Raw genomic sequence first — 23,638 nt, 5'->3', positions numbered from 1 at the left:
AGAACAAACCATTTTGGGGGAGTAGTGTAGTCACCTCAGTGCCCCTGGGAAGAAGTGGCAGCAGAGCACGCAGAAGAGAGAAATTCCTTAATTCTATAATACGTTGCAGTACTGATTTATTACTGAAGTTATGTACTTGTGTACGTGGCACTTGGTTGGTCAAAGAGTATAATCATTAAAATGCCAAAGTTCAAGTGCCAAAAGACTTTCTTTGTAACGTGTCTGTGTGGTGGTATATCATGTTTGTGTCTGTGTTTTCCTGGCTCATCATTGGCGTCTTTAACATTCCTTGGTGTTGTTGGGCATCTTTGTTTTCAACAGGAAGCTCTTTAAATAAATTTGCCATTTTCCCATTGATTCTCAGAGAGAAACAAATGCTTTTTTTCCTATGGACTAAACTGTATGATAAGCCTAAGTCTGTTGGCCACAGCCACCCATACTATGATAGCTTATACCTAAATGAGCAATATAAGGCAGAAACTTGCTACATTTGATGTCACTGTAGGATGGGCAAGTGTTCCTGTGTTAAAAGATGCTGAGAAAAATGGGTCTGGGCTGGAAGTCTCTGCAGTGGCTCTTGCCTTGTTCACAGAAAGCCTCAGCAGACTTCAGGCAGACTCTGCCAGGAACCTAGTGCTGACTGGAAAGCACTCGTGGTCTATTTTGGTAATAATCCTCCTGCATGAGTGAACTGAAGATGGAGACCCAACTTGATTTAATTTGTTGTTTCAATGAGGCTATTACAGCAAATACCCTTTAGCCAGCTACTCGAACAGAAAGAAAATATTCTTACCTTAGTGTGCTCAAGAAAATATCATTCTCAAATTGCCTTTATGGGAGTCCTGTGATGTAGCTTAACTCCGTGTTCCATGGCGTCTTGTAGCTTAGCCTCAGCAATTATAAAATAAAAAAAAGCATTGGATAAAAATTACCGCTTAAAGCCATGGCATTAATATAGCTCGAGCAAAAATATCACATTCAGACTCCTCTGGCTTGTACTTACCTGTTCATTTAGTTTCTTCTCTCTTGGCATATTCATTCACTGTACATTTTAAGCTTGTGGGTGAGTCACTAAAAAGGGACATCTCTCGCCAACTGGAAGTCTAAACAACCGCCTTCTTCTTCCCTATCCCATTGTACAAAATAGGAGAAGACAAGAATTAAATTCTCAGGCCTACACACTCCTTCATCCCAAAATCCAATTAATTAAATGAACCAGAAAGTCTGCAGAACAGTATTTGAAAATCTCCTTTAGGATTCATTGCCACTAAACTATATTTTTTCTCTTTAAATAAAAGAGATGTCATTTTATAGACCATAAAACACACTATGTATACATTAAAATATTAAATAAGAATTAAATAGAGATAACCCTTTTTTTATTACCTTAGTTAAGTAACGGTGGTATATAGAACAATTTTATGTACAGTAAGCATTTTCTTATGGAAATTACTTTTCTTTTAAAAAATGAGATTTTTATTTTAAAGCTCTGGACCATTACTGAGTTTTAAAAATAAAATACCAAGTTACTGGATAATAAATTAATACTTATTATTTTGAAATAGGCAAATTCTGGAGTAAAGCAGTCATTTTAGCGATGAAATATGGTTCATTGATATAGAATGTTTTTGGTGTCATCATTGATCTTAAGGATAGGGAAGGCTGGCTCCTTTTTGGTAGTAGTACTGAAATCATAGTAAATTTTGTAAATTTGGAAATATTAGGATGTTTGAGAGTAACTTTTTTGGCAAAAATGATCTAACAAATCAAATTATTGGCATTGCTGGTCTTGATTACTTTAAGAGAGAAAGAAATGATTTTTTTTTAAAAATTGAAAACTCTTTTTAACCCAAGCTATTTTCTTTCATCCTCTACTTGATATAACATCAGATGACTTAACAGGACTTTTAAATCCTCAGAGCCAGCCTCTGTTTCAGAGGTCAGTCTGACTTAGTATGAGCTCTCTTCTTGGACGTGGACACCCACTTTGTGGTGTGACGCATGATGATTTTAATTTACTTAATTCCCCTTGCAACAATACCGAGGAGAGTGGTCAACACTGACTTCTGGCTTAGTCAGAGATAATGGCTTGGGCTTGATTAGGAATTATCAAACAGTGATTAGTCCTTTGAAAAAACTTAGGGCTCAGTGACTATTCGTACTGTTTACTTTCACCCAGTGTCCTCTGTTATTTCATTCATCCAGCTTATTTTGTTTCCTTGTCTGTGTTGGAAAGCTGTCATCTGCTCAAGCACCATCAGTACTAGTCCTGTAACTATGGTCACCTTAGGAGTATGATTACTTTTATCAGAGAAATAACCTCTCTCTTCCTTTTCCCCTCTCTGCAGTTCCAGATTACCAAGAACAGGACATCTTCCTCTGGAGAAAAGAGACTGGATTTGGATTTAGGATTCTGGGTGGAAATGAACCAGGGGAACCTGTGAGTCTCTTGTCTACCTCTCCCCCGTGTGTGGTTTTCTAAGACTCCGGAGCAAATTGGCAGCAGTGACAAATCACCAAGATTTGAGCCCAGCTAGCTGTAATACTGTTTCATCTCAAGCCAGTGGGGTTATTCATTGGATTTTGTGGCGCTCCTTTTATCTTGAGGAAGAAAGGACTAGATCCTTTCTAAAAAATTTGTGTTTATGTTTGTGAAAAGTGGTGCTGCAGGATCTGGAGCTCCCCATCAAAGAAAGCAAAACCAAAAATCAAAATAGGCATAGGCATCAACTAAAAATACAGTGGCCTGATTCTTCTGGCCAGTTCTTTTAAATCTCCCAACAGATAGTTGGCTTGGTATATTAAGTTGGCTTCACATATTAAGCACTTCACAAGGCGTTATGAGAGATTAGAGAAAGTAGGACCACTGTCTTTACAAAAGTACAGAAAGAACCCTGGACAAGGGTCAGGAGATGCTAACCACAGTGGGCATCAGTTTCCTCATCTTTAGAATAAATTTAGTATAAAACATCACAGGATTCTTTTGAAAGAAGAAAAGAGAAGTAAAGATAAATATTGTTAATTCTCTCAAAATAATAGCTATTATTTATTTAGGTTACTATGTGCCAGATGCTGTGGTAATGGCTTTTAACATACATTCTCTCATTTAGCCATCATATCCATGAATTTATCCCCATTTTTCAAGTCATAAAATAAAGATACAGAAAGGTTAATTAACTTGCCCAAGATCACAGAGCTAGTAAATGGAGGGACTGGAAAGGGTCCGACTCCAGAGTCCATATTCTTAACCACTCTTTTGTCAAAGTTCTTTGTAAACTATAAATGCCATGTAAAGATTGTTGTGGCATTATTATCTACCGAGAAGGCAAGGAAAGCACAAATATTTTAGCTAAAGTAGAGTGAATGGTAAATATAACACAAGACACTAAATATAAAGATCGCTCTGCATGCAGGTGCTAAAAGAGCGCAGAAATGGGGATGTCTAACTAGAATTTGCTTGATTCATTCCTTCATTTAACAATATTTATTGCGCATTCCCTATTGCTAGGCGCAGTGCTGGACCTTTAAAGAAAAGTAGTGATTTATTTCTGCAAGGGGGAAAAAGAATGAGTCATCACCAGACCACAGATAAATGTCAAGGAACCAAACAAGAAATAGTTATTTTTTTCCACCATTGAAGAGTTGTTGTAGCACTTAGCGCAATGCCCAGTACCTAGTGGGCGCTCAATAAATGTTTGTGGCATGAATGCAGACATGAATGAATGAATGGAGTTGTTCTCAGAGATGTGAAGGCCATCGGTATAACAGTAAATGGAAAGGTCAATGTTTCATCCATCATCCAATTACTCAACAGATTTATATCGGTCACATTGTACCGCTGGGTGCTGCTGATACGGATGGGCGCCTGAGGTCCGGGGATGAATTAATCTGTGTGGATGGGACACCAGTAATTGGAAAATCACACCAGCTTGTGGTTCAGCTTATGCAGCAAGCTGCCAAGCAAGGCCACGTCAATCTCACAGTGCGGCGCAAAGTGGTGTTTGCAGGTATGTTTCTCATTCATTCCTTCAGACAGTGCATCATCACTTGATGCAGACAAGGCCCCCTTCTTGTGTCTGCCTCCTCAAGCATCTGTTTTAGCAAATGTTTGCAAATGTGATTAAGCTCAGAATTTCCAGATGGTTTGCTTCTCTCAAACCCTGCAAAACTACTGTCATTCAGAAGTACTTTAATGTGCCATTGGTGCATGTTCAGCAGAGGCTTCTAGAAGAGGACTAGTTGAATGTATATTACTTCTCCCCATCTCCTTGCCAACCAGAACTTAGTCACCTTCTTCACTGGATGATAATTCTCAGTAAAAGAGGTCATTATGACAGGAAAAATTGTAGCTTCAAATTAAAGAACAAAAATTAGGTTTGTGCTGCAAAATAAGCTCATAAAAAAGTTAGTGATACCTTATTCTGTTGTTGACTATCCTATTATTAAACCGAGATTTGGGTTTTTTCTACAAGGAAGTTGTAGAGCTGGCCAGTTCTAGGTCATCTTTGATTCCTTTCTCCTGCCTGCAAGCTTCGAAGTACTCGAGTTCTCAAAATACTACATAGCCTTGCAGGCCCAACTTAAATTTAACCTTCTCTGTGAAACCCTCAGAAATTCCCTCCTTCCTCCAACTGCCTTCAGATTTTAGCATTCCCTCTTTGCCAATCTTGGGAATCATGGTTTACTTCTGTATCAGACTCTGCCATTTTGAGACAGCTCATTGTGTAAATGTCTGTCCTTTCCATTCACTAGCTTCTTGCAAGCACACGTGGTGGTTGTTCATCTTTGTCTGCAGCCCCCGCCTCAAAATATTCAAGACAGAACCCAGAATGCAGAAGAGGCAGATTAAGTGTTCTATCAGTTGATTACTGAAGAAGTGTGACATGAAATACTATGAATTCTCCAGAGCGTTAATATTAGTGAAACAAATACTTATCAGATAAAATTAACTACCACCTTGTTAAAAAAATAAAACTAGTATAAGTCAGTTAAATGGTATATAATTAATTACAGAATTAAGATATCAGATTCCAGTGTGAGAGTCCTGTCTACTGCAGCCATGGAAAACAGTGTTAATCAATCATGGACTGATTATGACTAGAGCTCATTTATGGCCTCAGCCTTTTTCCTAACGTGGTATTCCATGCAGCCAGTACTTCTATTATTGGCATGTTCTACTAACAATGTGATTTTTGTTTGTTCAGATTTATTTTTAAAATCTTAAATATTTTGAGTTTTTAGCTCTGGGTCAAAGGCATATTAATCTATGAAGAAACATTAGGTTAAGTGAAATAAGCTGGTCACAAAAGGACAAATATTGTATGATTCCACTTACATAAGGTACTAGAGTAGTCAAATTCATAGAGACAGAAAGTAGAATGGTGGTTGCCAGGGGCAGGAGGAGGAGAAATGGTTAGTTAGTGTTTAATAGGTACAGAGTTTCAGTTTTGGAAGATGGAAACGTTCTGGAGATGGATAGTGGTGATAGTTGCACGACAGTGTGACTGTACTTAAGGCCACTGAACTGTACACTTAAAAATGGTTAAAATGAGGGGCCTGCCCAGTAGCATAGTAGTTAAGTTCGTGTGCTCTGCTTTGGAGGCCTGGGGTTCACAGTTTCGGATCCTGGGCATGGACCTACACACCACTCATCAAGCCGTGCTGTGGCAGTGTTCCACATACAAAATAGAGGAAGATGGGCACAGATGTTAGCCCAGGGACAATCTTCCTCACCAAAAAAGAATTTAAAAAAAGGATAAAATGATACATTTTATATTCTATGTATTTTACCACAATAAAAAAGAAATCTATGAAGGGAGAAGCTTTCAGGAATAAATATTGTCTTATCCCAACCTGGACACACATTTTGCTTTTGGCATGAAACATAAGTTAGTCCCACCTATTACTGTGGCTATTTAGGAATACTTTATCCTGTTGCTGGATAAAGCAATAAAACTGGAATTTAATAAAACTGGAATTCTGGGGAAGGCCAATGTATCCGGTTGTGTGATCAGAGTAGATAATTGACATCTGGAAGCTAGGAAGAGAAACCAAGTATACCCCTGACAGGTCTTGTCACGAATACCACAATATGGCAGCCTCAGTGGTAAAGTCAACTTACAGTCTCTTGCCTGATGGAAAAAAATCAATAGCAAAGCTGTTTGGAAAGCTGAGCAGAAATGTGACTTGAAGGTAATGACAATATGAACGTGCAGCTTAAGGTCCTGTCTCTGAGGCAAAGAGGGTGATCGTCGTTGGTGTAGGCCATGCCTACGCTTTAAACCTCTTATACCTTTTCCTTTGATTTGTGCACCAGGCAATATTTTAGAGTCAGCGGATCTTGCTGCAAACTTGAGCCTGAGTGCAGATGTTGATGTATATACAGTATGCTGTAAATGGTACACGATTCGGGTGTCCTATTTGGTGTGTTTCCGTGGGATGATGTCAGTAGGTAGACACTGAAGAGTCAATACTTATCAAGAGAAGCTCTTGTAGATTCCTATACTGTATCTCAGTTCTGCGAGGCCGGGTGCCTCATCTCTTGATTTCTTGCACATCGTGGAGTTGGGGGGAGAAGGAGGAAGGGGTGGCAGGGCACGTGTTTTGCAAAGTCACGTAACTGAGAGGGGCTCTTATATAGTCCCTAAAACAGAGAACGAGGTGCCCTCGCCAGCCTCATCGCATCACAGTAGCAACCAGCCGGCCTCGCTGACGGAGGAGAAGCGCACGCCGCAGGGCAGCCAGAACTCCTTGAACACGGTGAGCTCGGGCAGCGGCAGCACCAGCGGCATAGGGAGCGGCGGCGGCGGCGGCAGCGGCGTGGTGAGCACCGTGGTGCAGCCCTACGACGTGGAGATCCGACGCGGGGAGAACGAGGGCTTCGGCTTCGTCATCGTGTCGTCGGTGAGCAGGCCCGAGGCGGGCACGACTTTCGGTGAGTGTTGACAGTTGTCTTCCCTGCTGTTCCCTAGGATGCTGGGGAGCGTTCTATTGCGAGTGAAAGACGGCCAAAATCTCATTAACAGAAATGCGTTCATGCTTTTCGCTGCAGGTAATTAAAGCCTTAATTGGGGATGGAGTTTATTTGGTAGCTTTTCCCCTCCTGAAGGTTAGGATTTTTTTTAACGCTTCAGCTTTCCATTCTGAATGCCTGTTCACATGCACACAACTTCAAGCATACGTGAAATTTGCAGAGCAACCCCCTGACAGTGTAGAGTGTGAGAAAGTGTTGCCAGAGAAAGCCTTTTGCAGGATCCTGAATAGGATATCATTAATAGCAGTAGCCTCAGAAGGTCTGAGTTTTTTGTGTTGTTTTTTTTTGTGTGAGGAAGATCGGCCCTGAGCTAACATCTGCCAATCCTCCTCTTTTTGCTGAGGAAGACTGGCCCTGGGCTAACATCCATGCCCATCTTCCTCCACTTTATATGGGACACTGCCACAGCATGGCTTGCCAAGTGGTGCATCTGTACGCGCCCGGGATCCGAACCGGAGAACCCCAGCCGCAGCAGCGGAGCGCACGCACTTAACCGCCTGCACCACCCCCTAAGAGTTTTTAAAAGAAGCATATGGTTGTAAAAATGCCTAGGAAAAAATAAAGGTGTAGGGAGTAAAAATATTACAGGAAATGCCCTTTCCACCTTATCTGTGTCCTTTCTCTACTCTATCCCCATCTGAAATTTTTAAATTTTAAATATATTTTTACTGTTGCCTGGTTAAGAATCTAATTAAAATCTGAGTTAAGAACCATTTGTCTTCACTGCCCTTGAAGTCTAGCGGGGGTGATTTTCTGTCTCATCCAGATGTTGGGGGTTTCAGCAGAGTATGGAGAAGTGCAATTGTCACCCTCTCAGAATGGTAACTCTCTGCTGGGTGCACTAGCAGAGATAAATAGGAACCCAGATGATTCCAGGAACTAGTAATCTATGAATCTATTTCCTATTAGGATGGATTATAAATAAATATGTACTCCAAAAGTGATCCACCTTCTCCATTAGATAAAAAGTCATTTGTTATTCTCCAAGCCCGTTTGTTAATTAATGTGGAATATGATGGGAGGTAGGGAAGGGCTGTGCAGGCTTTGAAATTTACCTCAGCTCTATCCCCAAATGACTTATCCAGAAGTAGTCTGGTGATGGCCAGTGGCCCAGGTCATTTGCTGGCTAATATCAGCTAGGTGTTCCATCCCTTTAGCTTCCTAATCCAATAGAACTCCCTTTGCCTCCATTTAGTCTTGGTCCATTGCTTCCTGCTAAAACTATTTTCCCGTAAGGTTTGTTCGTTAGGAGACAGGGAGTCAGCCAGGTCTATGCATGTGTGGCTGCAGTAACAAACACCCATTACTAACAGCGCTTTTGTGAGCTGCATTAATAAAGTTATCACTGCATGTCATGGATGGGTGACATGATATCAAGGCAAGGGTTTTTTGTTTTTAAATGAATTTTGGAGACTTTTCTGCTTCAGTTAAAAATAAATAGAAAAGCAGAGGGGGAAAAGAAATCCCAAGTTATTTTCTTCAGATCTACAATTTGGCCATCCCCATGTACCCTGCGATGTTCTCAGGATTTCAGAATTCTCAATTCACTTTCTAGAAGGAAATAGCAGATATGTCAGGTGGGAGGCTATGTGTTATTTAATGAATATTGAATGTCTTCACTCACAATTTGGTCTTTGTTTTCCTCTGACTCTTACAATGAACAAATTAAATTTTCCCTAATGCCTTGCATGAGACTCCTGTTCCAAGCTATGCATAGCTTTCCTCATACCTGCTGTTTGATACCTCTCTCATGCTAGTTATATTTGGAGATGGGCTGAACTTAATCCAGACCTTGAATTTGAGTATGGAAGCTTTTCACCACACCTGCCTGTTATATTCCAAAAGACTATTTAACTTCCTTTTTTAAAATTCTTTTACCTTGAGGTTACATCCGGTGTTACAAACTCAGGCAAATGTGCTGAAATTCAAAGAAATTATAGCTCATTTTCCCTGCATATTTTATCCTCAAGGTCCAAATTATGATGAACGAGCCTCCTCAATTAGTTTCAATGTCTCCCATGTTAATTTTGTCACCCTTTGCAAAAGGTAGCTCAACTGCATGACTATCAACTGCACAGTCCTCAGAAAGACAGATTCTCAAAATAGGTGAATAGGCACAAGAAACTTGGAAACTCAGTATACAATTAGCTGGAAACCCTACGTCAGGCCTTAAAGCCAGTTTTCCACCCCTCTCTAGAAGGTGGCAGTGCTCTTGGTTGTGACACGGAATACCTCAAAGTGCACAATCAACTTTTTCTTCAAATGCACTTTTCCTGGTTTTTCATGTTATAGCTGCGTAGTAACTGATGACGAGAAAGGAAATGATTAAAGGAAAAGGGTTGAGGAATGATTTGAACCTAGCTTTGGATCACTGTCCTCAGCCTGAGTGGTTACTAGATTTTCATATTCCTTTTAGGGGATTTTTGTAAGGAAGGAGGATGATTTCTGAGCTAATGAGCCATTTGGGCCCTACCCTGAAAGCACATGAGAAAGACTGATTGAGCAAAGGTCATAAAAGGAAAAATAGGTGTCAATGTTGGTGCTTTCTTGGCTCATCTCTTGTAATTATGCCCTTTTTCTAAAGCTTTCATCATTCTGGATAGAAGGCAGAAGGTCTAAGTGTTTGTCCGATAGGTGTTTTCAGATTAAATTTTTGGTGCTGCAGAGTCTCATGGCTCACCAGACGCCCAGTGATTATTTTTCTAAATGGAGAAAGAACAAAACATTGGCAGAAGCTTAAACAACAGCTGGCAAAAATGAAGTGACATGAACACAAAATGCATAAAAGCATCTATCCCAGCTCTGGGTTTCACATTTGCAGTCCTAAAATAAGCCAACGGCGAGTTATTTTTGGCCTCTTGAGAATCTTTGAAGTTGCTAAATATCCCAAATTTTGTAATTGATTTAAGGGAGGAAGCTGGGGTTTTCCCCTCATTTTGATTCAGGAAAGGACTGCAGCAATGAACTATCATTTCAGGGCAGTGGCTTCTTACACAGACACCCTGAGTATTGCCAATGTTTTGACCATCGGCGCAGAGCCCTCCTTTAATAACATTTGCTTAATGCTTTAATTAATTAACACTTAACCTTCTCTTTCCCTTTTCAACCCTTTTTCTTCTCCCTTCACTGTATTCCCACGTAAATTTAAAAAAAATTAAAACTCAATATCAAAGCAGGCAATGCATGTGTGGCTATGCCTCACAAAATAGGTCGGATTATTGAGGGGAGCCCTGCTGACCGATGTGGCAAGCTGAAAGTAGGAGACCGGATCTTGGCAGTAAATGGATGTTCCATCACCAACAAGTCCCATTCAGACATTGTCAACCTAATCAAGGAAGCGGGAAACACAGTTACCCTCCGCATCATTCCTGGGGATGGTAAAGTATACCTATTGTGTCTCTCTCTCTCTGTCTCTTTCTGTATCTCTATCTCTGTCTATCTCTTTATAATTAGTGTTTATGTAATTAAATAGCGTTGACTTAGAGGCAGCCTTATTCATCCCTAACTGAACACACCCACCCAACAAATGTGAGCTCTTGTTACTAAACCTTACCTCACCCTCTTTACCTAATCCTCTAGCCCTGTGACCCTGTCTTGCTGCAGATATAAACATTTCAGAAAATCTTCAACTTTCCCCAATTTATTTTGGTTTTGGTGCCCTTTTCTTTAAAAAGATAAAATAGTTTGCATATAGGTGATAGAGATCCCCTGATGTACTATCTGGAAATCATTAATGATTTTTTTTAAATAATCACTAAAATTTAACTGTGTAATGTGGTGACATCACAAAACCTACATGATGACAACACAGAGCCAATACTACGTTTTTTTCAGAATAAGTGAATGTATCAAAAGTTTTTATTTGATGTGAGAGTCTTAGAGTTTGTGCCTACTTGGTTTGTCCCTAATCGGTGCATGTGGGTGAAGAAAGAATTAAATCTCTATATTTTTGATAGGTTATATCTACATTAAACTAGTCCTATTCATGGTTATTTGTTTGGTTAAATTGAAATCTTTGGTTAGTTTACACCAGTGATGATTCTGATGCCCAGGGGACGTTTGGCATCTAGTGGGTAGAGGCCAGGGGTGTTTCTAAACATCCTGCAGTACACAGGAAAGCCCCCCACAGTAAAAAGTTATACAGCAAAAAATATTGATACTCACTGTATTATTCATATTTAATAAAAATGAAGCTGATACACTAATGTCACTAAGTAGAGATTCTTCAGAGAATTAAGTCCTGAATATTGACTCTGTTCTAAGCAGACTTTGCCCTTGGGTGCAAAGTGATAACAGATACTTGTCCCAAAATGTTTCAGTGTCTTTTTTTCATTCTTGCTATGTACGTTATAAAATAAAATATATATTCTAAAAGTCAATGAGTATTTCTCAATAGGAAAATGTGGTTTATGGAGATAGTGTGATAAAAATTCTATGCCATGGATTTGTAAAATAAGAAAATCAGAAATTTTATCTGAAAGTAGTTCACCAAATGAATATTTTTATATACTAATTGTTAGAAAGTGAGCCTTATTAGTTGAAAATTTGAGTGGTGTAGACTGTGCCTTTCAGAACAAGTAAGTCCAAAACCAAACAATAAATATTTGAAAATCTTTGGTTTTGAAATGTTTGAAATATTTCAAAGATATTTCAAAGAGAAACAGAACTTTCTCTGCACCAAAAATACCCCATACCAAATGTGAAGGGAAAAATAGCTGCTTGAATGATGGTCTATTCTAGCCGGCCTCAAGTGCAAGATTAGTAATTTACCATCTGGTCTGGAGTTCATTCTACCAGTTCACCACTCTGGAAAGCTATTACAATTTAGGAAAGTGATCACAAGATGATAGAACATAGGTTCCTAATGGAAAGGATGACAGAAGCCAGAAAAATTAAGTAAGAAATGGTTGAGAGAGCCAAATGTAGTATATAAATTTAGACACATTTATCTACATGCCATGGAGAGATTTCAAATCTAATCCAAAAGAACTGGACACAGGAATTGACTTGCTGGGTCTATATTGGTCAGTCTTAATGTGGGAATAAGAATTCAAAAAAGGACGAAAGGAAAGAAAGCAGTCCTTGAAGAGGGGCTTAGAGAAGAGTTTGAAATCGGGAAAGACATAAATATGCAGAAGCAACTTATACTACTATGCACGTACTAAGTGTTGACTTAATTTAATGAAGTGCAGTGGAAAATATTTTTGGAAAACATGAACACCAAAAAATATAATGCAAGGTGGATTATCCAATAACAATTGTCAATAAAAAGATATTTTTTAAACTTCAATACTCCAGAAATATAAAATTCAAATAGACATACCACACACAATCTTGATTGGAAGAAAATAAACATTAAAGTTGATACAACGTAGTTAAGGATTGATGTGCTGCTGAGGAAGTGATTTTATCCCAAGATATTTCAGGAATTCGTTGTCATGATAATAAAACTCTTCATCTGTTACTTTGTAATTTTCGAAGGCCAGGTGAAGGGAATCAAGTCTGGCAGAGTGTGGATTTGTGACGCTCATCTTTTAAATGGAGCCCAAAATTCCCATCTTGGAAATTAGAGTTGAGGCAGGAGAGTTCGATTTCTGGAGAGATACTGGAGGGATCCAGGAAGATTTCGCAAACACTTAGAAGACAGAGAGTGACCATTACAGTTTGGAAAAGAGAAAATCATGCTAGATCTGCTTTCTCTCTGTGAAAGTGTATTGGACAAGACAGATTGTAGGGTAAAAGGGAGGTGCTCTCTCTGTGTTAGAGACCTCTGGTCTCCTTCAGATCTTTCTCTCTAATGTTTAATTCACCAAGTAGCCCAAAGATAGTTTGTTTCATGATCCTCACGAAGAGACTGAAGTTCTTAATCAGAGTGGTTTCTAAGCTCTTAAATCCATCTTGTTTCATGTTCTCAGAAACCCTAGGAGGCATGATTGAGGAAGATGCACTCTTGGTTGGGCAGTGCTTGGAACCCACTCTGAATTCGCTGTTTATCTAGTTCATGCTGCCTAATTCTTTTTTCTTGTCATTGGTCACCTCATTCTTTCTCCATCTTCACTCATCTCCGTCTAGAGTTTCCCTCACTCTACGTCTCCCACTTCTCTCTCTCTCTTTGCCAGCCCACTTCAACAAAAGCCCCGAACATGACTCTCCTTTATTTGGCATTATTGTGCTGTTTGAAAGCCTACCTTCACAGATCTTGGACAGGCCTGGGTCGGGGGAGTCCTTGGCATCTCTGTTTTTACTATCTTTGGGACCACGGTGGGAGGTAGAGCGGGGCAGAACCTCTTATCCTATGAGATATAGGCAGAGGATAGTAAATATATAATGGCAGCACAGAAACATCCAGAGAATAGCTAAACATACTGAATCTGAACTTGAAATTGTACAAGTCAAACCACACATGCTTTCTACCACCTGCGTTGTATAGAAGTACCTTGTGGAGTCTGGGTAGGAGAGAGACTTGAATCAGATGGGGCAGACCCTGACTGAGCCAGGCTAACATGGAACCGTCAGATTGAATCAAGTTTCAAGATAATGAAAATATTTATGAGCTTAAAAATACATTATTTAAATTATGGTCTTAAATTTGTACTTCACATCACTCTGAATCAAAGCATTTGCTTATGTGGGAGGTAGGGCTTGGCAACACAGATATTGCTATTTCCTTGGCAAAGGCATAGAATAGTACAAATTTAAATATCTTAATCGAAGTCTCTGTGGATGTGATAGTTAGCATACACTTGGGCAGAAGGAACACGGTTCCAACCATACACATTTAAAATGTCTCCCAAAACTTTTCAAATATTTATGGGATTCAAATTTTCAAATGCTTCCCTTAGATTTATTGCATATGTGTTTAGGCATTAAAATATTTATGAAAGGAGTGATTGTATCCTGTGTTGATTTGCTTGGCTTTGTAACGTTGATTCTGTAAGGGAGGCTAAGGTTATTAACACGAGAGCAAGGTTAGAATTGTTGTCACTTGTCACGGAGATATGTTGAAACCCAAGATAGAAGCTCCTATCAGAAGTTAGTGCCCTGACTTAGCACAGCACCATGACAGTGCTGTGAGAGCTAGGATATGCTTTTCTTGATACACGATTGCTATGGAAAGTGTAGTGCTATCCATATTCATTCCTCTGGGAGAGCTAAAATAGGTGTAAACACTGTTTAATAAAGGATGTAGGGTACTTTCTGGAATTTATCATAAAAACAGCCAATCTCTCCATCTGCCTGAGTTTTAAAAGTCGAATACATTGACATCCGTTCATAGCACTGTTGCTGGGGTATACTCCTATATCAGGCTTTTCTTTTATTTTTTTCTGTTATATGGGGCAAATTTTGTCTTGGGTTAGAGCTATAAATGTGTGATAATGGGCTTCATCTCTGCATTTTAAAAAGTTGGAGAGAATTTCAGCACATACAGTCTTGATTTAATTCTAAATGAGGACTTAAAAGTTTATTCAAGTAAGTATAACTTGATGGATATTAAAAAAGCATCCTGGAAATCAAAGGTATGGTAAAAATTATTTTACTGCTCGAAAGATGGCCCATGAAGTCTAGAATTCAAAGCAGGATATTTTATATTTTAATTAATCTGTGATAGTGCTTAGTGAAGCTGGTTGTATTTATGCAGTAAAATAAAAACATTGTTTATTTGAAAGGAACATACCAATTAGATATGATCTCCTTGATACCAATACATAATTACCTTGTAAACAGAATAAGACTAAAAGTTAATTGTCAGGCAGGACCTGGATTTAATTCCCAGTGCGTCCATTTGCTCTCTGGATGACCTTGGACATGTTACCTCCCTTTTCTAAGCCTCAGTGTCTCCATCTGGGGTAATACTTGGGGGTAATACTTGCACCTTTCTCATTGAGTTGTAAGAATTAAATGAAACAGTGCATGTGGTAGTGCACTTACCACCATGCTTGGCACGTCATAAATGATCAAGAAATGGTGATGGTTCATAGATTAAGAAAAACAACGAGGGGCCGGCCCGGTGGTGCAGAGGTTGGGTGCGCGCGCTCCACTTTGGCGGCCCGGGGTTCGCAGGTTCAGATCCCTGGTGCACAGCAACGCACCCCTTGTCAAGCCATGCTGTGGTGGCGTCCCATATAAAGTAGAGGAAGGTGGGCACGGATGTTAGCCCAGGGCCAGTCTTCCTCAGCAAAAAGAGGATTGGCAATGGATGTTAGCTCAGGGCTGATTTTCCTCACAGAAAAAAAAGAAAAAGAAAGAAAAACAATGAAAGGAGGGAAATTCAGGGAGCTCAAATAGGTATTTGCATATTAAATGTTAATTTTTAAAATGCTTAAAGTTGAGCTTCAACCCAAAACAGATTTATAGATAAACATGTGAAAAATAGCAAATGAAGGGTAGGAGGAAAATTAATAAAAGAATTCTATTTATATGTATATTGAGTGGTTATCTGTCATATCAAATCATGAAAGCAGCAGAAATATAAAAATTGTTTGAAAATGGAATCTGATCTTCCTAGAAAACTCTGGCTACCAGAAACACACAAGAACTCTCAAGGAGGGGAACCTCTGCACAGTTCAGTCATTACAATCCCCTTAATTACAAGGAAACGTTCTTTTTGGTATCCTGATTATGATTTCCCCATGGCCCGAACAATCTTGTGATTTCCCAGAGCATCTCCATAAAATTAATTACATTGAGCAATATGAAGTTTTTTTAAAGGACCAATCCATGTGTTTATGAAACTTCTAGCAAATCATATTGACAGGCTGTGCAGTCTCTTAGTCCTTTGTACTAACACACTGGGCATACTTTATGAAAGATGACTTAGATTTATCGCCTTGGTTGTGCTGGTTTACTGCAGTCATAAAAATGTACTAATAATATGCTTTTAATATTGTGGTAACAATAATAAATACATGCTACCAAAAAATATGTTAATCGTTTTTTGAGCAGTTTTTGTGTGTCAGGCACAATCCCAAACACTGTCTTCTCGGGGAATCTTTACACCAATTTTCTTAGATACTTCTTATCCTCCACATGCAGAGGAGGAAACTGAGGCATAGAAAGTTTAGGTAACTTTGCTTAAGTCCCAGCCAGTAAGTTGCAGAGCCTAGAATGCAAAGCCAGATAGTCTGACTCTAGAATTGGACGTTGTAACCACTATGCTTGAGAAGCACCACCTCCCCAGCTCAGAGGGTCGCAAGGCATATTGGCATAGTAAAGGCTCTGAGGAATCCAGGGGAAGACAAAACACAGACACACAGGGGCCGGCCCTGTGGCGTAGTGGTTGAGTGCGCGTGCTCCGCTGCTGGCGGCCCAGGTTCAGATCCCGCGCACACACCGATGCACTGCTTGTCAAGCCATGCTGTGGCGGCGTCCCATATAAAGTGGAGGAAGATGGGCACGGATGTTAGCCCAGGGCCAGTCTTCCTCAGCAAAAAGAGGAGGATTAGCATGGATGTCAGCTCAGGGCTGATCTTCCTCACACACATACACACACACACACACACACACACACAAAACACAGACGCACAAAAACATTTCCCTCTGTTTCATCCGTTACTTCTCACCCTTCATTGACCACAAGTTCCTTTTCCCTCAGAATCTATAGAAACATTTGGTAAAACAGATTGTGGGAACACGATCCTAAAGCAGGAATCGGATTCACAGTACAGTTCACTTGATCTAGTTATGTTTTCTTACTAATCTTGTGCCTTAGCTATAAGAATCATGGGATTTATGGCTGGGATATAAACTGTTAAAATCATATTTCGACTTTGTCCTTTTGCCGAGTTTCAATAAATTGTACAAGTTCCCACAGTAATAAAATGTAGAAGTGGTAGCCAGGGCCAAAGTGCAGTAAATGTGTATTGAGTGCTCCCTCTATGTCAGGTACTATACTAGACATTTCCTATACTTTCATCCAGGAGAAGGGAATTACCCTCATTATCCCCTTCTGTCAGATGAGGAAATAAGGCAGACAGCTGATGAGAGGGGAAGGGGGATTTGAACCCGGGTCTGAATCTCAAGTCCATGCTTTTACAGCCATGTGTAATGAAACTAAAATAATAGGAAGCCAGACCCAAGCTGAGTAGTATCCTTAGAAAATTAAAATGGAAGATAGACAAGTAATTGGTGAACCATAGGACTCATAGAAATTTCTAGACTTCATGGCACACTATGAATTTAATGGACATTTATAATCTTAGAACCTAACCATCACATTTAGCATTTTCTTGATTAGAAAATTTATGCCAAGTTTCAAACAGTCAACCTAAAAATAAATATTAAAAGTGCAACTTGCTCACAGTTGCTTGCTATCTGCCTTGATCTTAACGGAGAAATAATTAATAAAAGAACATAAAACCATTGCTACATGAATTATTACATTGTAGTATATGCATGTTGGTGTGTAGTTCATAGGGCATGCTCATGAGTATTTTCAAATTCTGGATCTCTAAACTTCTAGAGATTAATGAAGTTGCTTATGAATGTGGTTAGTGGAGAAGAAAGTCAATTTATATAAGAATATAATCATATTCATTACATTAGAGTGGCTTCATGATTTATACAACTTATATTTACAAACTCTGACTCTGACTAACCCAAGTTTTAAAATTAATTTTTCATGTGTAGTACTAGAAGAGACCTGTCAGGAATTCCACATTTTGGGTTGTGCTTCATTAAAAGCAATGGAGAAGAAAGTAGATGGTGTGTGTGTGCGTGTATTTAACAAGATGTTAGCTTCTGATTTTAATATTCACATGAGGAAATCAAGCACACTCACTAAATATTGCTGATAAATTGTGGGAACGTTAGCAGAGACATTATTATCAGCCTGTAAGATTCTGGGAAGTAATTCTGGTGTAGTGCAGTGTTTTGATGGCACTCCCCTGTTTTTAAGTGGCGGGGGAGGAGTGAGAGACACCTACCTTGGCTACAACGTTAGAGTAGCATTTTCTTGGGCAAACTCTTCATTTCATTTGTGGGGATGTCTGGTTGGGAGGAGGGTTATGGAGGTATACATGGCTCACATCATAGAAGATCTTAGAATGGTTCTTTAAACTCTTAATTGTTTAGAAATTCAAGTCAGAGCTGCTTGAAATGGTGGCAGAGAAGCCAGACTTGTCATTCAGATATGGGACTTTTGCATACCTCCTAGTTTGACGATGTCTTCTCTGGGGCCTTCATTTCATTATGCTCTGTCTCACCCTGCAGAGTCTTCGAATGCCACTCTGCTGACCAATGCGGAGAAGATTGCCACCATCACCACCACACACACCCCATCTCAACAAGGGGCCCAGGAGACCAGGTCAGACATGGCTTTGGTTGCTTTTGTTAGTTTAAAGGGAAAAAAGTGACTCCTGGCATGGCAGTACCCATCCTTGATTCTTTCTCAGTTTCCCCCTGCATTGCTCTTATATTAACTTCTCTCGCTTTGGCAGGAGTACCGCCAAACCAAAGCCAGAATCTCAGTTTGAGTTCAAAGCACCCCAGGCAACACAGGTGAGGACCATTTCTCTTTTTTCTGTTTGCTTTGCACGTTTCCTTCCACCTTTCTGAAGCTATTTTTCGGAGATATCTTTTATAAAGTACCCTCAATTAAAACAAATAACCTTTTGTGAGGGGATGTACTAAATATGTACTCACATTTGGTTGTCTAGGAAATGACATTTTATTTACTACCTTTGAAAAATATTCCTAGATATCCTTTTCTAGGTGGGAAAACAAAATAAAAAGTCAGAATTGTCTCAAGGATTGGTGATCAGAGAAAGAGCGAAACATCTAATATCTACTCATGATATTCATAAACATATTTATGCCAAGAAAATGTCTTTGTTAAGGTGTTTCTCAGACTTGTGAATTTCAGGTGCGATGCGTAGAGCTACCTGTCCCACAGGGTGTGCGAGTAATAGCAGGTGAAGCAAATTTGGGAAACATTGGATGACACAAAGTTAAATAGGTTCATTTTTTGCTGGCCTTCTCAGAGCCTTCAGTAATCCATTCATGATTCTCCTCAACCAGAGTGGGAACCACTCCCCAGATGTGTGGAGGTTGTTGGTATCCAAATGAAGGGCACTGCTGGCATTTTCTGGCCGTGAGGCAGGAAGGCTGAACATCCAGCATTATGTAGGATGATATCGTGTAATGAAGAATTTTCCTGCTGCAAATACGAATTGCATCCTCACTGATTAAATTTTAATATATGCATGTTGGTGTGCAGTCTGCAGGCACACTCATGAATGTTTTCAAGTTCTGGATCTCCAAACTTCTAAAGTTAATGAATATTAATAAACAATTGAGAATCGCCAAGAGGGGACTAGAGACTGTGCCTTTTTGTCAAATTGGCATAACAGAGACTGTTTGGGAAGAGATGACGAGAAATATGTGTGGATATAAGTTCTCCCAGAATGATTGCATTTAATTTATTTAAATAGGAGCAAGATTTTTACACTGTGGAATTGGAAAGAGGAGCCAAGGGATTTGGCTTTAGTCTTCGAGGGGGCCGAGAGTATAACATGGACCTCTATGTTCTGCGCTTAGCAGAGGATGGTCCTGCAGAAAGGTGTGGAAAGATGAGGGTAAGTAGGAAGAGGAGTCTGGAATAGATGTAAATAAGTCATCTGCAGTGACTTTTTGACATTATATGGCTAGAACTGTCATGTTCATGGGAATAGCATTTTCTGCAGTTTTCGGGACACCCTAAATGCATGACTCCCACCCTAGCATTAAGTTCTCCCTAAAGCATAGTTAGTTGTAGCTGCTAAAGTTAGGTGACCCCTTCCAACTCTTTGGGCTTGAATGAAGGATTAAAGTGACTTATAAATTTATTAAAGTAGATATTTTCTGAATCTCATTTTCATAGTTCTTGTATTTAATCTCATGAGGCAGGCATGTCACTTCATAGGAATTCCTGGGTATATCAGGATGCTTAGAGAGCAGGAAAGCTGTGTAGTTCTGTGGGTTCTGCGTGGTGATTCCATTCAGTCTCTAGCTAGTCACCAGCCATTACCCTGCTCCCAGGAGCACGTCAACTCTGCTTCAGCAGAGGGCCAGCAACTCTATGGCGTGAGTGTTCAAGGTTGCTTTGTAGTAGCCGAAGCTGCAAATTTTACATATACAAATGCCTAAAGTCCATTCTGCTCTGTTTAGATATCTAATATCTGTGACTGTGTACAAAGGTGTCGCTCTCCTGGGCAGATTAGATGATGAAAAAAAGAAAAATCATCTGCTCGTTATACATAGGTCACACAGATTGAGACATACACATAGGGAGCAATTTGCAATGAATTAAAAGAAATCAACATAGTTGGGTCAGGAAAGGAAAAAAGTGAATGAAATTGGTCCTGAGCAGAAAGAGGAAAAAACTACCAAGGGTGGGGAACTTAATACTTGTACTTAAGACACAATCTTGATTTTTAAATTTCTTGAAGTTGAATTTTTTAACAAGCTTTTTTTTTAATTGAGAAAGTAGACCATGCATGTGGTTTTTAAAAATTAGACAATGAAAAATGGTACATAGTCAAAATCTAGTTTTTCAGGGTCAAACTATATACCATTTTCTTATATATCCTTCCTTTATGCATACACATGCACAATTTGTGCATGTACAAGGGAATATATACAGTGGTACATATTAATTTTGTTTAAATTTCAAACACATGGGATATGCTTTTCCGTGTCTTTACTCACTTAAAAAAGTTTCTGATTGAATGAAATACCTTTATCATGATGGTTTGTATAATGCTGTGTTGTTCACAAGACACATTTACTTGTATTATCTGATTTGACCCCCTAAGCTTGGTAGACATGGGTAGTTATCATCCCCTTCTACGGGTGAGGAAGTGAACTCCAAGAACTTAAAGGACTTGTACAAGATCATTTAGCTAACAAGTGATAGGACTCAGATTCAGGACTTGGAACTTCAAAGCCAGTGCTTTTCCTCTTTTACCTTCTAGAATATAAGCTCCATGAGAGCAAAGATATGGCCTGTCTTGTTTACTCCTTTATCTCCAGTGCCTAGAATAGTAGCTGACATCCAGTAAATGCTGCTATCAGCATATCAACTGGGATTGTGGTTTCATCTGAAGGCCCAGCTGGGGAAGGATTTGCTTCTAAGCTCACTTACAGGGTTGTTGGCAGGATTCAGTGCCTCTTGGGCTGTTGGCGTGAGCCTGTCTTCATTTCCTTATCGTCAACTCTGTAAGGCAGCTCACAGCCTGCATCAGAGTGAACAAGTGAGAGAACGAAAGAGGGCAAGTAAGACAGAAGCCAAAACTATTGTGTAATCTTTGAACTGACTTCTCATCACATTTGCCATATTCTGTTTGTTAGAAGCAAGTCACTAATTTCAACTCACATTCAAAAGGGAAGGAGATTACACAGGGTGTGAATACAAGGAGGTGGGGCTCATTGGGGGCCCTCCTAGAAACTGCCTGCCGTATCCTCCTACCCTCCACAATTAATTCTCCCCTTACTGTGTGATTTGTTTCCTTAGCACTTACACTATCTAGAATACATGTATTTTTCTAATTTTCTTGTTAGTTGTCTTTCCCCCATGAGAATGTCATCTCCATAAGGGCAGGGAGTTTTGTTTTTTACGCTGCTGTATCTTAAGCAATAGAAGGTTTTCTGGAACATGCTCCACAAATATTTGGGGAATCAATAAATGAAAGAATTGTAAATCATAAAGCACCTCAATGGCTGGTGAAACCCTTTTGTGATCTTCTCACTTTGGTCTCTCTTGCTTTGGCAGATTGGTGATGAAATTTTAGAGATCAATGGCGAGACCACCAAAAACATGAAGCATTCTCGGGCTATAGAACTGATTAAGAATGGTGGCCGCAGGGTGCGGCTGTTTCTGAAGCGAGGAGACGGCTCGGTACCAGAATATGGTGGGTCAAACTATGAAAACATTCCCTCCTTCCCTGGCATGACTCCATGACTTTGTCTCCAGAACTGCAGCAGGAAAGTCTTTTTATTTCCCCTATTCACCAGTGTCTTACCAGCCTCTCGCACCATGTGATTATTTGCCTCGCTTGTTCTGAAATCTCTACACATTTCATCCTTTTGCTTGCTTACGTGGACTGGGGCATGGCTAAGACAAGACCTTTATAGCCCCCTTTCTGATAATCAGAGAGAACATTTTGTCTAGTCCGACCAAGAGCGAAGGAATGTTTGTTTGAACCGTGCCAAACTGTTTCTCAGATCCACTTGTTAGCACAAAATGACTAGACTCCTTTTAAGAAGCAGGAAAGCAGGTTTCCTGAGTGAGATGTTGAGGCACAATTCTTTTGCTTTCTTTTTTGGTTACTTGATGTCTTGATTTAAGAGGCGTGAATTTTGAGATGATTGGGAGGCCTTGCTAACCTCCTTTACACTGTATACAACACTTCTGCGTCCCCTCACTGGTCCCTACCCCGAATCAGACCACCTGAGCCCACTGCTATAAAACAAACAAAACTGTTGAGTATTAGCCATATGTTTTTAAATGATAAAGGATGAACTAGATTCCCAGTGCTCATCATGAGGGAAACATGTTACTTTACCTTTCCTATGGGGAAAGCCGGGTTACACATAGAGTTCCTTTGTCATATCTATAGACGTGAATTGAGTAAACAGCAATGATCTTTACCTAGCTTAGTGTTCTGATGGCAAAATATTATATATTATAATAATTATGTCCTATTTTATTTGAGAATTCTTGTTTAAAATTAAAATTTAAAAAAACCTATGCCCTAGATGTAGGGCTTTTCTTCCCAACCAAAGGTCTACAAAAGTTTCTATAGAAACTGTGATTGAATGGTCCCCATATACATTGGTCCCCTTTATTAGGGATTTATCTGTTACCTTCTTTTCTGAAAGTCATTCTGCACAATTCCCAGTTGTATTTTGGATTTGATGAGATTCTTAATTCAGATGCAGCTGAAGGAGAAAGATAACTCCTTTCCAGGTGTTGGACATTCATACAGGTGCAAAATTTGATGGGCCCAAGGTGGGGGGTGGGTGGGTATCAGATGAGGCCCCTTTAGACATGGCCAACCACAGGGAGGTATTTTGAGCACATTAAGATGTTACAGCTGTGCACTTGTACTTAACCTCTGATAGGTGTATCAATGCCACTGAAACTGTGTAACATTGTCTCCCTTTTCTGTCTTCCCTATGCTTCTGTTGGATGTGATATTTCATTTGAGAGTCATCGTCAGTAACCTGTGTACCTTCTCAAAACCTATGTCTGTTGCACTGAGGATGAAAATCCAACACTAACAAATGTTCTTTGGGCTAAAAATAAAGATCATTTAAATACTCCGTTTTCCAAGAAGGGTCGAACATGCCAGGGTTGTGCTGCTGTAATGTCTCCATGTGTCATTTGGACTAAATCTCTCTAATTTTATTGATTAGAGTCACAAATGGGTTATAATATGTTAAGTTCCAATATTTTTCTGACTTGATTGGAACCTGCTTCTCTGTGAGGCTATTTTTGTAATGAGTTTTTTGTACTTAATTTAACTGCCGCGGTCTTTGGGGGTGGGGAGGGAGGGAGGGAACTTTGTTCTTTTGTTGTTTATTGTTAATGCTCTCCTATGCCAGCCTGTCATTGTTCCAGTTGTTTGG

General features: G+C 39.7%; 1 protein-coding gene across 20 annotated transcripts in view; it reads left to right on the top strand.

Moving 5' to 3' along the window:
• The window catches only part of MAGI1 (membrane associated guanylate kinase, WW and PDZ domain containing 1), a 623,132-nt gene that overhangs the window by 593,628 nt on the left and 5,866 nt on the right, over positions 1–23,638 (top strand). For 11 of the 20 annotated variants that reach the window (XM_087431290.1, XM_014793572.2, XM_014793554.2 and 8 more), the window contains 8 exons: positions 2,349–2,440; positions 3,815–4,007; positions 6,641–6,934; positions 10,207–10,410; positions 18,242–18,335; positions 18,469–18,529; positions 19,462–19,605; positions 21,780–21,918. In XM_087431290.1, the coding sequence (XP_087287416.1) occupies positions 2,349–2,440; positions 3,815–4,007; positions 6,641–6,934; positions 10,207–10,410; positions 18,242–18,335; positions 18,469–18,529; positions 19,462–19,605; positions 21,780–21,918 (1,221 nt within the window). The remainder of the gene's footprint in view (positions 1–2,348; positions 2,441–3,814; positions 4,008–6,640; positions 6,935–10,206; positions 10,411–18,241; positions 18,336–18,468; positions 18,530–19,461; positions 19,606–21,779; positions 21,919–23,638) is intronic. The other 9 variants (XM_014793604.2, XM_004419897.3, XM_087431289.1 and 6 more) reach the window with 4 other exon arrangements.

Source organism: Ceratotherium simum, chromosome 5 (assembly GCF_057802395.1).
Source record: "Ceratotherium simum simum isolate JZ-2026a chromosome 5, ASM5780239v1, whole genome shotgun sequence".
Taxonomy (NCBI): Eukaryota; Metazoa; Chordata; class Mammalia; order Perissodactyla; family Rhinocerotidae; genus Ceratotherium; species Ceratotherium simum.
The sequence above is the reverse complement of the archived record's forward strand: the minus strand, read 5'-3'. Positions and strand labels throughout refer to the sequence as shown.